The sequence below is a fragment of the Falco punctatus genome (genome assembly GCF_963210335.1).
Source record: "Falco punctatus genome assembly, chromosome: 6".
NCBI lineage: Eukaryota > Metazoa > Chordata > Aves > Falconiformes > Falconidae > Falco > Falco punctatus.
The window spans coordinates 80,029,798-80,045,152 of NC_137585.1; the positions used below are offsets into that span (position 1 = coordinate 80,029,798).

General features: G+C 39.2%; 1 protein-coding gene across 3 annotated transcripts in view; it reads left to right on the top strand.

The window, feature by feature from the left end:
• MET (MET proto-oncogene, receptor tyrosine kinase) overlaps positions 1-15,355 on the top strand; it is a 91,300-nt gene that overhangs the window by 23,470 nt on the left and 52,475 nt on the right. For all 3 annotated transcript variants that reach the window (XM_080390997.1, XM_080390996.1, XM_080390998.1), the window contains exon 3: positions 12,367-12,558. In XM_080390997.1, coding sequence (XP_080247123.1) covers positions 12,367-12,558 — 192 coding nt within the window. The remainder of the gene's footprint in view (positions 1-12,366; positions 12,559-15,355) is intronic.

Genomic DNA, 15,355 nt, shown 5'->3' on the forward strand with positions numbered 1-15,355 from the left:
TAAGGTGATCTTTTCATAGCAAAGTATACCATTAAAATATTGACAGAATAATTTGCCACTTTTCACATGCTGGGAAGTACTTTCCTGTTTCAAAAGCTTCTCCAGAGTCTGCTGCTGCTTTGCATATCAGACCTGAATGCCTTATACTGCAGACGGTTTATTATAGTTGCCCATTTGCAAGAAATGTCATCAGAACTCTGATTTCTGCTACATTAAATTGATAAAGGGAAAAATGTTTCTGTGATTTCTTTTAATGGCTTAAAGGCAGTCAGAAATTTTTGTCCTGGTTGTTTGCTTAACGCTGAAATATCAAGACTTCAGCCTTGCCATTCAGTTTCCTTTGCTTTAATCCAGAGAGCTCATTAAGGCTCCACTAAAAGTGTCCTGTAAATTTTTTCAGATTTCAATTGCATCCTTTCTACGCCTGCTTTTCTCAGGTGTGTGAAATAGACCTGCAAGGTTGGAAGGAGAAGGAAGGGAAGGAACAGGCAGAAGAATGAACGCAGATTATTTCTTATGCTTGTGTCAGGAATATCAGATCTGGTATTCCTTGATTTTGCTGGAGATAAAATAGTCATAACAAAAGGAGTCCCACACCCCTCAACTGTTCTTAGGCCCTTTTTTGTACATTATAAAAATGTACATGAAGGCATAACCCATTTTTCCCCTTCTGTAAGTCACCTTCAACTTAAAAGAAAGCTTTTATAAACTGTGAGAGTTTGTCACAGTTTATTTTGGCAAAATTCAAAACTTGCATTTTGTAATGTAGCCAAGATGATCCTTCTCTTTGATGTTGAGAGAATGAAACCACAGACCACTGATGCAAGTGAAAGGCACTGACCACTGTGCGATTAAGTCATAGGACAGTGAAAACAGTACAGCAGTGAATATGGTATACCACTAACTGCAACATTAAAAAGAAAAATGAGCCTTTAGCAGTGTTTGCAAGGGAGTGCTATCTGATAATTTACAGTTAGAGTCTGATTGATGAATGCCATTTCATGTTATCAAAAGAAGTCCCACAAGACAATTGCACATGATTTTGTTGGACTTGGGTAGTCTGTCTTTTTAAGTGGCTGTCCCTCAGGACTGTTTAGTTGGAGGCTGCTAAAGGCAGAATTAGACCAACATAAACCAGAATGTAACATCCAAAACACTTCCTCAACTTAGTCTTCTCGGATTTTAACCATTTTTTAAAAAAAATGTTCAACTCATCTTGATGTGTTTGCCAAAATTTATTCTTTTTTAGCCTTGTTTCCTAAAGGAATGAAGTTTATGTGGTCATGCTATTGCATACCTGTCTTTCTGTTTGTTGTCCTGACAACCTCAACAATAAGAAACCTCAAGGATGTGAATCCAGGTGCGAAGCCAGGTGTAAATCCAGGGATATATCCAGTATACGCTCAGGCTATGGAAACCAATGAAATTTAAGGAGCCCCTTTATAAACATCAGAAGGACTCACGGGGACCGAAGCTGGTATTGCTCACCCAAGGGAAAATGCTCTGTCAGAGCTCAGTTGGACAGCTAAGTCAACCAACCACAAGATATAAATCCAGACACAACTCTGCTTCACTTACCCCAGTGCTCATGGAAAACTTTATAAAATCAAAATAAATTTCCAGTTGTGTTTCAGTGAAGTACATATTAAGCCAAAGCTTGGGGTCATTGAAGTCAGGGTTAGGAAAAATAGATCTGGTGGCACATCTGATTGATTCAGAGGTACCTCAGTGGAACTATGACCAGCTAGCACTTCCCAATAATCTTCTTCAGTGAAAAGCTGGCTGTCACTTCAATGACAGCAAAGAGGAAACTGGCTTTGAATTAAAAGAAAAATTTGGAGTCATAGTAAAGGGTTTTATTGCCCAAGTCAGGACAAAGATACCTGAAAGGTAGCTGCTGTGGAAAGTTTTGAATCACTGTTTAGGAATATCCTCACCCACAACAAAGAGAAAACTGGATGTAGGCTTTTAGCAGAGTTTATTTGGTCACAGTTAGTCACTATGACCCCTAGTGTGGTTCTCCTCAAAGCAGAGGAGTACTTAGATGAGGAGACAAATGCTGCTTACTTCATTTGCAGACACAGTCCAGTAGTGTGCACCTCTATCATGGATTAAATGAGATTCTCCAGGTGAGGAAGATGGGTTGAGTTTAGCCTTGACAACCTCAACTATACATTTAAATTGTCATTAGTTAGATCATGATCTTACGGGCTTTGTTTAGCCTTTCTGTGTCTCTTACGTGCTAAACAGTCATGGGCCCAATTGTCCTCTGATACCTAATTTCAATCACTATTGGCTTCCATGAAAAAGCACCTATAAAAATGAAATCCAAATTCAGCTCTGTGAAGATCCTGTGGCTCTGTTTCTTCTACACGTAAGCTCCGTTGAAAACCTGAAGTACACCATTCACGTTACAGGAAAAGAGAAACCACAGACAGGCTTTTGCCACCGTGTCCCAACAAGTGTCCTAAAGCAAGACAAACTGTTCACAAGTCCTGTCAAATGAAAGGCACAAACAGTTGGAAGAACGTGAAATGAAAATAGAAGATCACCAAAACAAAAGATAGAAGTGACAGTAAAATAAACACATGGTGATGCTTCTTTATTACCATTACACAAATGATAGATGAGTAAAATCGGGTTATGCTTATATTGTAATGGAAGAAAATAATTGCTGCTTTCTATCAGGAAACCGCAAAGGCACTTATTGATCTGTCATCCTAAGGGTATGTCTAGGAATATTTAATAAAATAAATAGAGACAAATAACTTTTTCGAGGCCCTGTAACCGTAATATCCCACACCATTTAGCTTAAAAGTTTTTGGCAGGTTTAAAAATAACACCACATCTCTCTCATTAGGAAGGGTTGATGTGGTTTATTTAGATAATCTCACAGCATGGAGATGTTTTTTATATTGTGAGTAGAATGTGCCTGAATATTTTCCCTAAAAGTCAGGAACCAGAATCCGTCAAATTGGTTCAGTCATTTATTCCTCTGGAAATGTTATATCAAATGGCATACAGCACCCTGCCTGGGCACAAAGCCTGCTCCCACCCGTACAGATTTTGTGCAAGCTTCTCTGTGGGGTTCTGATGTCTCAGAAGGATAAATGAAGAGGGACTGAGTGATGGGCAATATGCACTGAAACCCTTTAAAACAAGCTTAAACCATAGTAGTAGGGTGACAGGCTGCATCCACATTCCTGTTCTGTGCTTACTGCCTGTCTGCTGAAAGCCCAGGTGGTACCCCAAGGGTCCCTGTTGTGCCCTGTACGGTGGAGTGCGAGGCAGGGTGTGCTTACCACCCAGCTCCCCTCCACCATCAGGTATGTGGCCATCTACCCACCTGGCCATGCAAGACCTGACTGGGGCAAATAGCATGGCATAAGGGGTTTCAGGAAGAGTCTGAACTCCAGTTAAGCTGCATATGACGGGAGTATGGGTGTGGATATGGGTATGAGTAGAGATATGGGTACGTGTAGGTGGTATGGTATAAGCATCGGTATGGGTATGGGTATCATCTCAGGGTGGGGCAGATTCCACAGGCTCTTCTGGCCCTGGGACCAGCCACGTGGGGACCGGCACAAGGGAGTTCCCAAGAGAAAAGGCAAGGCAAGAAAAAAGGCAGGTGAGGGAGTTTCTTTGGAAAGTGCCACACCACCCTGAGTGGTAGGTATCTTTGCAGCTATGAAATTTGGGGACCAACCTGTTAGTCCCCGAGTGCTGCAAAAACTAGTTTTCCTCCTCCTGATGTCCTGTTAGGGGCCTGTCTCTGCCTCCCAGTGCTGCTACTGAGTGTTTTATCATCTTCTTGATGAAAGCAGGATTTCTCTGTGAAAAAGTGGTATCTGTTAAACTCCCGTTTTCTGCAAAGGGCACTACTTTATCAGCCAGAGTTACTAATAATGTTCCATTTCCAGACTTTTAAATCAAATTCTTCCACTGAAGGCAGGGTTCCCTATTGGTTATTAGTGTGGAAGAGAGACTCTGCTGCTTTTCTCTGGAATTGTGCAGAAATCATTTCAGGCAGAAAGTGATTTTTATCTTTCTAACACGGATATCTTGTCATGTGGTTTTTATGTCTCAGAGTTTCTGAAGGCACTTAAATATCTCTAAAGACCAGAACTGGACTAAGAATAATTTCCTTATGATGTGTAACCTTGCAAATACAAAACCCTTTATAATCCCACAAGAAAAGATATCCAAAATGCAGACGAGTAGGTATGTAACATTAAGGGCACTCACTAGGGATGTGTAATATTCAGATCTAAGCCTCTTTTCCTGAGTTCAGACCAAATTTTAAGGCTCTGTTGCCCTAGATTAAGTTCCTGTCTAGTCTGCTGATGGCTGTTCTGCAATGGGACCATGTCAGCCCCTCCTGAAAGATCTGCTTGGATTTCTTTATAAACAATTCCATGTTCTGGAGGAAGAGAAGCTGATTCTGCAGTGCAGATCTAAGTCCTGAATTCATCCCACCTGACTTTGGTAGGTAGTTGAAACATCTAAGTCAACAATTTTCCTCAGGTTCTGCTGCCAAACGATGGAGAGACATAAATCCCGACAAAGCAGACATCTGCCTTTCAGCTCACTCAGCACCAACCTTACCTCAGCAGTTTCTCTACTTACTCTACTTGTTCTGACTCAGGACCACGAATTGCCATCATTATTACTCACTGAAGCAACAGTAGGTAATTATTATCCAGGAGAGTGTTGTGTTACTCAAACTTTCTAGGTGGCATGTGGGTTCCTGATCTCAGACAGTTTTTGCATCAGAGTGGAATTACTCTTCATTTCCAAACCTACAAGTAAAACCAGAGGAAAATCCCCCAGTAAAAAAAAAAATAAATACTACTAAGGAAGAAGATCTGTGGCATAAATGGTTCAGAAGGGAAGTGTAGGTCACAAAGAAATGTTACTTGCGCTGTCTGTGGAGTGGGTGAAAACAATGAAATGTTAAGGAGGAATGATCTTGGGGGAAGTGATAATGAGATCGTCATTTTCTTAAGGCAGATGTTACCCTGCTTTTATACACAGCCTGTGGAAATTAGGGCAAATTGCATGATTTTCTCTTACTTTCTGGACTCCTTTCTATCCCACATATCTCTTGCACCACTGTTTTGGCTAGACATGCAGTTGTTGTGCAATGTTATCTTGGAATAAGTCTCTGCACTCAGCATTATCTCAGGATAACTGGCTGACTTGGAATTCAGTTTTTCTATTCCATCACAGCTTCCATGTAAATAAGGACTTCTATGAAAAATGCACCTGAATGTGAAAAATACACAACAAATGTACAGCAAAACTGCTTTTATCAACACAGTATCTCTGATGCATTATTTTATTTCTTCAAAATGTGTAATTAGTCAACACCTCTCCTTTGATAATCTGTATACTGAGTTAAATGTTAAATTAATATAAAGGAAATCAGCAAAATACAAAGATTACTTAGGTCCATTTTATCTGCTGAATCAATAGAATTTACTTAGTGCTAATGCACTAACCAGATTATGAGAACTAATGCAGCACTGTTCAATGACAAAAGCAAATAACTCTTTGAATGATCTTGACAACAGAACATGTAATCATCGTAATTTCTATTAACTAATTACATTTAACATGGATGTCTTTTTATCTATTACCTTAAGTGGAGCACCAATACAGTAACTTCCTTCACCCCTCTCATTTTAGCAGTGAAGTGGATCAAAATAACAAGTATTAAGAGTTAGTGGCATGAAACTGTGTAAAATTTTACATCAATAGAGTTCTTTGAAGGATTTCTCTTCCTCTAGGGGTTATAAAAATTTGTGTAATCTTTCTGTTGACTTCAGTGAGTTCTAAATCAAGTCCTTGAAGTTGAAAGTGTAGCTTAAAGGTAATTAATCCTGCAGTATTTCCCTCTAAATTGTTCCTTATTTTGCAACAAGTAGTATTTTGATAGTTGTTTTCCTGTGTAACTCGGACCACCTCCAGGCAGTAGGTAGCAGCACACAGTAGTGGCCACTGCGTAGTTAGGATCGCTTGTTTCCATGTTAAAGGACTGTTTTCTGTTGCTTGCTTTTTCTTCAAGTCTCCTAGTTCACAGTTGAGATTTGAAAAGTTTATTCACAGAAAAGGAACATACTTCTTCTGTGTTTTCTAAAAAAAACCCCTTTCAATTGCTTTCAAATACATGACAAATAATTGGGAAGAGGAGGAAGGAAGAAGAAGGAAACAATCCTTTGTTTAAAACAAAAAGAGGAAAAAACTCTTTTACCATTTAGAGTAAAGCTTCAGCAGAAATTCTTAGAAACAGGAGAACCCAGTCCCCTGCCCCAGGTGTGTTCAGTTCTCCATAAACACTGGGCCAAGTTCACAGCACCTGCACCCTCGAGGTGTCTTTCACTGGTCAAGAAGAAACCAGAAGCACAGCGGAGCTGCTTCTATGGGAATAGTGTAGCACATAAATTTGTGTCCACTGGCAAAATTGAGCTGTTCCGTTTATTATGCATTTTTCCCTGCCTTAGGATTACAAGAAGTGCTTGGTAATGATGTCTGGTGCTACTGTGCAGAAATCTTTTACAAAGCATGTAGCACTTTGAATACTGTATTTTCAGATAACTTTTCTCTTGTGATGTGATCTCGGTTCTGGGAAGAACACATTAGTTGTTTGACAAAATAAATCTTGAAAAAGAAAGAGAAATTCAGCATACCTGGTACCTGTCACTGCCATGTTAACATGGAAATCAGCTGTCTTTGTGTGCTGTGAGAGCAGCAGGTGGGGTCTGCGCTGTGTATCCCCAGCAGACTGCTCCGGTCTGGCTTCTGTGCAGTCCCTACTGCAAGGAATACCTGATTCATCCACTTGGGATATCTCTTTCTGAGGACTTACTGACCCTATCAATACGAACAGGTGCAATAGTTCAATTTGAAAGATACAATCTCCTAATTGATAATATTTATAAAGGAAGTGAGGTGGGAGAATATGAATGTAATGTAACCTCGATGCTAATAAGGAACACTACTCGTGCATTTGGCCTGCTGTTGAACAGTACATATAACTAGTACTTACGTGCGGCCAACCCTCTTTAGTTACCCGTAATTGCTTCTCTTGAAAATGCAGCAGCAAGTTTTGGGAACTCACACGGCAGTTACACTGACCCAGCGGGTGAAGAGTGTCACTGTGGACTTGGAGTTCATCATGCTGGCAAAAGCCAACATGCTACATCCAAAGAATTTTTGTTTCTCATGTTCCTCAGTTCTGGCTGGCTTCTCTTCTGTCTGTTGCAGAGCTCTGGAGTTAGTTCATGAGAGATTGTTTTCTGGTCAATTACTTCCAAAAAATAAATGTGTCCATATTTTTTCCATGTATCATCATTGAATATGCTCATAACCGTAAAGAATTCGGACACCCTGCGACAGTTGTGTATAGTGAGAACAATAAATGTGACTAGGATGTTTTAGAATTGCTAGTAGTAAAATTTTGCCCATTTCACAAACTTCCTGTCTTGCAAATTGCAGAGGAAAAAATACTCCTTTGTGATAGCATAGTAGAAAGCTATTTATATATTTCTCCTCTTCTCCATTACACTTTATTCACTCTGACTAGCTATGGCATGAAAACACGGGGGAAAAGAGGAGGGAGATAGTCACTTTGCCAAGGGAACTAACAGAAGAAGGCATGAAGTGAACAGAGTCTGTAAATGTGCCAGAAGCCAAAAAGTTTGTCCTGGTTATTTTTCTCCTCTCCTATTTTTTTGAAGAGCTGTAATTACAGAGATCTTACTAGTCATCTCTAACTGAGTCTAGAATTAAAAAGACCAATGTGTGACAGCTGGGAAGATTTATGGGGTTTATGAAATTTAAGGAGTAATTCCTTTCAAAAATAATGATAGGCAGGCAAAATTTATGATGTCCCTCACTTTTATTTACATGGGACTGGGAAACACAATACAGGTTCTAACTCCAGCGCTCTGACAGACCTCCAATGTGATGATGATGAAGTCATTCATCCTCTTTCAGGCAACAGCCTGGCTTCACTGAGTTATTGGGGCCAGAATGTCACTTCTTGTATTTCACATGGAGAGAAGTGATCAAATGCACTTCTCACCTGAAGAGAAATGCTGCAAACTACACAGAAAACTCAAATGTATTAAAGAACAGCAAAATTGTGTTGGCTAAAAATGCACAAGAATATTCAGCGAGGAAGATCTTATAAGGTTCTTATATGTTCCTCACAGTTACTCTTCCTTTTCAGACTCTGCCGTACATGTAAATTCTTCACCATTATGTGCTTGATTCCAATAGGACACGCTCCTGAAAACTGTAGTTTTATTATTCATCTTAATTCACTGACCTCCATGACAGAAGAGATTAGCAAGTCATACACTCTTGGGTTTTAATTGTCTTGGGAATCAATTTGTTATGTAGAGTCACCTATCCATTCACTTGTACAGCAGTTTCTTTGAAAAAGGATTTTTTTCCATTTGCAGATACAGGATCTAGTTTGTTTTGCAGTAGCTCATTCCCCCCTGCTCCATGTTATGTCACAGAAATGCTTAAAGGATAAATATTGTCAGCACTTGGGGGTGTCCACTTCTCCTGAGGGAGACTCCCAGGATCCATAGCAGCAAGCAGAAGTTGATACTTAAGAATTTGATTCCTGACAGCCAACAAGTTAACAGTCATATAAACAAACCAGCAGGAAATAGACTCCTGCTTATTCATACTTTCACTTGAGTTCTTCATCCTAACTGTAGTATTTCACAACTGACAGTAGGAAATTTTACCAAGTTACTTTCAGACCATTACTCCAATTTGTCAAACGAAATCTTAATTTTAATCGTGTCCTCTGAATCACTCACAAGACAGTATAGGTTGTCCTGCAGTGATTAAGTCAAATTTCTAGTTTATTCAAGACATAAAACGTAACACCAAGATATAACACACAATATCACTTTCTAATTGAGCACTGCACTTCACTAAGGAGAACAGGTGTTGTCCAGGTCTAGAAGGACAAGCCTGGAGGAGTGTTTCTCCAAACTGCAGTCACTGCAAATAACAGTTTTTCCCTCAGTCTAGTATTCAGACTAGAGACTAGACTCTATGATCAGTTCTGACACAGACCTAACTGGGTGGGTTTTTAAGATTTTCATTAGTGGCTTTAAGATTTCCTTCCAGCTTTGCACTTTTGGCTTCAGACTCTGTCCGAAATATTATTTTTATGCTCACTGAATATGATATATAAATCATCAGTTGACTGCCAAACAGCGACAGTTCCTGATGGCCCAGCTCAATATCGTCTAGAGACTTTTTTGGCGTGTTCATCTTCTGTGGACTGAATCCAGGGTAAATTCCGACACACCATAACTTCCCCTATGAACAAATAAGATAGTGTTGGTTATCTTCTACCCTTCTGGACATTGTTGAAAGTCGGGGCTTGCCCACACCTCATTGCATTCCAGTGGCACACCTACATAAGCTTCATAAAGCCCTCACTATGAATCACATATGCAATTGGCACCTCTTGTCCTGCAAAAGAAGTAATATAGCCCAACCCAAGCACGTACCCGTGCTCAAATCATCCATTTTAATAGTTGTGTGATTTGTCACTGGAACTTGGCATAGTATCCAGAGTGCATCATCTGACATCAGTTATTTTTCCACATTGACAGCCAAAATGGATACTTATGTGTATACTGGGAGAGAGGGAGGAAGGGAGAGATTCAGGCTTCAAAGAGTTAATTTAAAGCAGCTTCTTAGCCTCAGTTTTCCATGTTATCAATCTTCCTTTAGTTTTCCAAGTAGTCTTTTAATCTCTGCATTTCTACTCGAAGATGAAAGCCTTCCTATTTCTTAAACAGCTAACCTTACATTATGGTTAATCCATAAAGCGCCAGGTTTTGTAAGAGAGCCATATGTGAAACAATCTGCAGGTTCTTGGGCAGATACCCAAAATTACAACATCACTGAGGAAGGCTGAGCTGACTTTGTGGCTGAACTGACTTCGGGGAAGCTAGGAAAGGTGTCGGAACAAGCAGGAAAATCTAGCCACTTGTTAAAAAGAGCTTGAACAGGGTTTGATGAGACATGTCAGGATGTTCAAATTGTATTGAGATGACTACATAGAAGGAAGTACTTTTTTAGGGTTAGCACAAAAATGGCTCTTCCTAAAGTTGTTTGCTTATGGAAAAAAAAAAAAAAAAAGAAAAGAAAAAAAAAAAAAAAAGGATTTACAGCAAAGAGCAGACATCCCAAAATTGGGGGAGGGTAAATTCAGAAATCTGCCTTATTTAAAAAAGCATGAAAACTGTACATCTTTCTGCACTTGAACTGTTCATACTCACTGTATGAGTAATCTTTGCACAGATGTTTCAGAAATACTTTTAGACTGGGTAGGATATGAGCGCAAAAGAATAAAGCTTTTAGCTTGTTTGGTGACTGAAGCAAAGAAAAGCTAAATTTGCCCGTTGATGTGTTTTCAATGTTCCTAATGTAAAGTATCAGTTCAGTTCCTATTGAGCAAAACATACCATACGTTAACAGTTAATGTGAAAACTAATACAGCAAACCCTTTAGCGTGTGGATAACGAAACTGTTAAGTCATTGCTGTATTAAATCTAAAAGCTCTTCTTCTGTATCATTAAGGCACTGCACAGAGATTTCAGTTGCTCTTGCTTGGTCTTACACAGGTTTTTACCTAAATAATACAATAAATTGACAGGGCAACTGGAGAAAAACTGGCACCAGTGCTGACTGCAACTCCTAGGGGTCATAGAAAACTACCTGCCAATGCTGTTGCTGTGCACAATTCAGAAATGTTACAATTCGACAGCAAAGGACTGCCCTGTTAGGTTGAACATTTTGTTAATAACATTTTCAATGCCTTGGTTGTTTTCCCCAGAATTCACCAGTTAAGCCAGCAAGAAATTCTTGGTTCATTGCTTGTTTTCTTGTAGTACTTTGAGGGAAAAACTTCACCCATCAGTGCTGTTGCTGTGCAGAGTTCAGAAATGTTACAATTCAGCAGCAAAGGACTGAGCTATTAGCTTGAACATTTTGTTAATGGCATTTTCAAAGCCTTGGTTTTTTTTCCAGAATTTAGCAGTTAAGCCAGCAAGAAACTCTTTGTTCATTGCTTGGTTTCTCATAGTACTTTGAGAGAAAAACATCTAGAATCCAGAAAAGAAGAAAAAAAATAATTACTACTACATGTTCTTTAAGGGTATGATCCAGTTAGTGGAAATACTCTGACTGTCTTTAAAAGGTTTAGTTCAAACTTTTTAAAAGATTTTTAAAAAACACATTTGTAACAACAACAAATCAATTAAAAAAATTGGGAAAAATGAAGCTCTCTATTGATTACAACAGAGGAATCACCATAAGGTCCTTTGTAATGTCCCTACATGTTCATTCATAAAGTATGTCACAGTGGGAACGTGCTAGATAGCTTCCAAATTTAAACCAGTTAGAGATTCTTCAGGGGGTTCCTGGTTATTATCTGTACAGTCTCACCAAAACAGATGATGTAGTATCGATAGTAATGAAATTACCAGTTAATAGATTACTATTGCATTGTCAGCACAACAGGTTATATTCTTCTCAAGAGAGAACTTAAAGTGTATTGTCCAATAATTTTTCCAATGCAAATTAAAAACCTGTATTCTCTATTCCCAAACTGAAAGAGAAAATCCTGCAAATGCAGCAACTATTATAGTACACTCAAGAAATACAGAGATTGGACAAAATAGAGCATGAGCCATAGATGATCAATACGATCGCCTAAGTAATTATAAAAAGCTGGCTTCCCCATAGTTTCATTTAAATATACAATCAGAAACATATTTTTCCTGGTTTATCTCCCTTTTCTCTTTCTCCATCTTTTTCTCCCTTTTTCTCTCTTACCACTGGAAAAGATGGTGAAAACAATAGAAGAATACTGGAAATTGTTATTGTAATGCAATAAAAGGTTGAAAAAATTGCAGCATTTTTAGAGAAAAAATTTCCAAGTATCACTGTTTTAGAAGCAGGTGTGTCACTGGGCAGGCTCTGCAGTCAAAGAATCTTAGACCCTTGAAGCAGCAGCATTATGGAAGTCACTGACAGAAAGGATACCTTGATGCATGTACATATACACATATCATCTGGTTAAATAAAGACCCTATGTCTTATTCCCAACAGAGAAGATAAAAAAAAAAGTTAAAAGAAACATTTCCATAACATTAAGAAGTCATTGCCTTCCTCATGGAACATCATAACTGATGAAGCAATTAAGTTTGAAACATTTTTAAATACTTTTGGTCAAATGCATTTGTGCTAAATGACTTCACTCTGACAAAGATCTATTCCTACTCGTAAAGACAGTACTCATCTGTACTTCATTTTCAACAGGCTTTTTCAAGAAATGCTTCATACTGCAGAGCACAAGATGATGAATATCGCTTAGAAGTTACGACTCCTTTGCAGAGGGTTGACTTGTTCATGGGCCAGTTCAACAGTGTCCTGCTAACTTCGATATCTGTCTTCACCAAAGGGAACCTTACCGTTGCTAATCTGGGAACTTCAGACGGTCACTTCATGCAGGTAAATATTACTATGACACCTTCACAATAAAAAAACCAACATACTGGAGTTTAGCGGGATGGTGAAAAGCGAGGAGCAGTGTTATCCCGGTTTAATGGGGCATTAGAAAATTGAAATTGCTGAGCAAAGTAGAGCTTCTGGAATACCAACGAAGTGCCTAATAGAGCATTCGGCATTTTAAGTGTTTACATGGGCTTTGTGGTCTGGAGCAATGGTTCTGGGGCACGTTCTACCATGATCTCCACTTAGTCCAGCTGGCTCAGATCACAGAGCAGTTTTGGTCCATACAAACTAGATTCCTTTCAAAGGAAACTAAACTGAAAGCTCTGTCATGAGTACACATCAAATATGCTGCAACCCCAGCTGGGGCAGAAAGGTCTGAAACAGTGACTGATTGTCCAGACAGCTTCAGATACACACTTCATATGAGCATTTGGTCTAGAGGATCAGACTGAACCTAGTTCAATGTAAAATGCCAAGACAGCTTATAATGTAGAAGCAGGAGCCTCAGCAGTAGTTGTTTCTATATACTGATCCACTCCTCTGGCACCAGATTACTTGCTAATATACCCTTAGCCTATGACTCACAGCTGTAGAATTGAGATTAGCTCCTCCTCCACCTACTTTTAAGTTTCTCTGAGTGCATCTTAATTTTGGGGGGTCTTGCTCATTCCCATCTCCCCCTGTTCTTTTGGACAGCAATTCTTCCTGTCCTAAAATATGTTTTCCATAGTATGTGGTAAATCACCCTCCTGAGAAGCCTGTCTCCCTCCACCGAGTACATAACTGATTAGACAGGTAGATTATACTACATGACTTCTTTGTAGGTAACTAACAAAATAAACAAAATAACAAAAGTCAGCAGTCTTTTAAAAACTTGGTGGTTAAAATCAAACATAAGAATAGAAAATACTTTGAAAGCACCAAGGGCTCCCTCTATTCACCCATCTTATTTCAAGCACTGCCATCGTGCAGTGAGCACCTTGGAGAGCTTGGCTTCTCCAGCTGCCACTGAGCCCAGCCTGGATGTACAGCTCAGCCTGGATTCCTCTTGCACCCAAGCACCCAAGGACTGTCATTTTCTCTGCCAGTATTACTTGTCTTCCACTGGGCTTCCTGAAGTATTGGCAGTTTTTGGCCTTTCTTGCTCTGTAGGCCGCAGAGTGTCATCTAAGCTAGTAGTGTTGTTCCCTGGTCATCATTAACTGAAACCCCATGAGAAGGCTATCAGTTGCTGTGCCCTTCCAGTTTTCGCATTTTCTGTAATGTTCCATTAGAAAATACTTGGGCATATGTAACTTTTCATAAAAACAAGCCTTCCCTTTCTTCTCTCCTTTCCTCTCCTTTCCTGTCCTTACTGCGTGCAGTAAGTAGGGTTACAAATTGTCCCCAGTACATGCACCCTTTCTGGGCGAAGGAAATCCTATAGCTCCACTTCTGTCTTCTGCACAGACTGGACACAGAACCTGCCCCACAATGCAAAATCCATAATGCTCCTACACGGAAGGAGGTCAGCGTGATTTACCACAAAGGACAGATGAAAAGTTGGAGAAAATCGTGTTTCTCTTTCCCCCTAAAAGATAAAAATTTAACAAAATATTCAGTGACAGCCCTGCTTTTTGTACCCAAACTTCCCATGATGACCTTGGGTAAATTTAAGCTGCAGTTTGTCATCAGCACAGAAAGGGCAAATGCTAAGAGCTACGCACTGAGCACAGCACCATCTATGCTCTGTTCTTAAATGTAGGTACTGGTTCGAACAGTGAATGTGAGCAATTTGTTTAACCTTTCTGAAGCCATTTCCTTATCTACAAAATACAGTTAATAGCAACTACTGTCTTACTCACAGCATTTCTTCTGGGCTGTCACAAAGCTTTTAGGGAAGTTTTGTGGAAAGCGCAAGGCAGCATTATTTTTATTTGTAACATTCTTTAAATTATTCATTCAAGTCCTGCACCACACACTTCATTCAGACGTTTGCCCAACTCAAGGAACAATTAAAATATTTCCAGAATACATTTCCCATTCCAGGTTCAGTTACAGATCAAAAGAAAGGCTATTGTGTAAACTACACATTGCCATTAGCAGAAATATTCTCATAATTGAATTAGATTGGCTTGAGCTACAGGGGGAAGTCAGCACTGGGTTCATATTGTAATAAGTAGGAGCTCTTTCTTTGAGGGTTTGGTGCAACCAACAGGAGAATAAGCATACTGACTGCCTTTAGTGACACTGCCTCCAGATATTTGTTCTGCTTTTAAAGGATCTTGAAAGGGATTCTAGGCCTGTAGGGTACAGCAGACACAGCTTCTTGCAGAATTTAATGTTCACTTACATTAAATCTTTTTTATTTTTTTCCACTAATAGTTCTCTAGGAAGTGCTTTCAAACATGTTCATTAGCAAATGCCCAACTAAAGCAGATTTGCAGTGTTTCTATGGAAATACAGCTATTAACTGCAATGAGATGGAGATCATTAAAAATTGAGTTATTAAAAGACCATTACTGAAGTAAAATGGGTTAAAAAAATCAGGATAATCTAACAATGACTTAATATATCAGAAAGATATCCCAAACACTTCCCCAAATTTTTTAGCAAAGAAATGTAATGATGTTCTATTTTTCTGGTGTTTCATTCACAAATCTTCTGGAACATATTGCAAAGAATCCTCAGTTTTTCACTTATTACATACCTCATTTTTGCATGGTCATTTGCACTCGTATTTTTAGCTCTTTGTACATGCAATCCCCTTGTAACTTGTAGCTATTCAGAGTTGACTGTCTCCCTTCAGAGACAG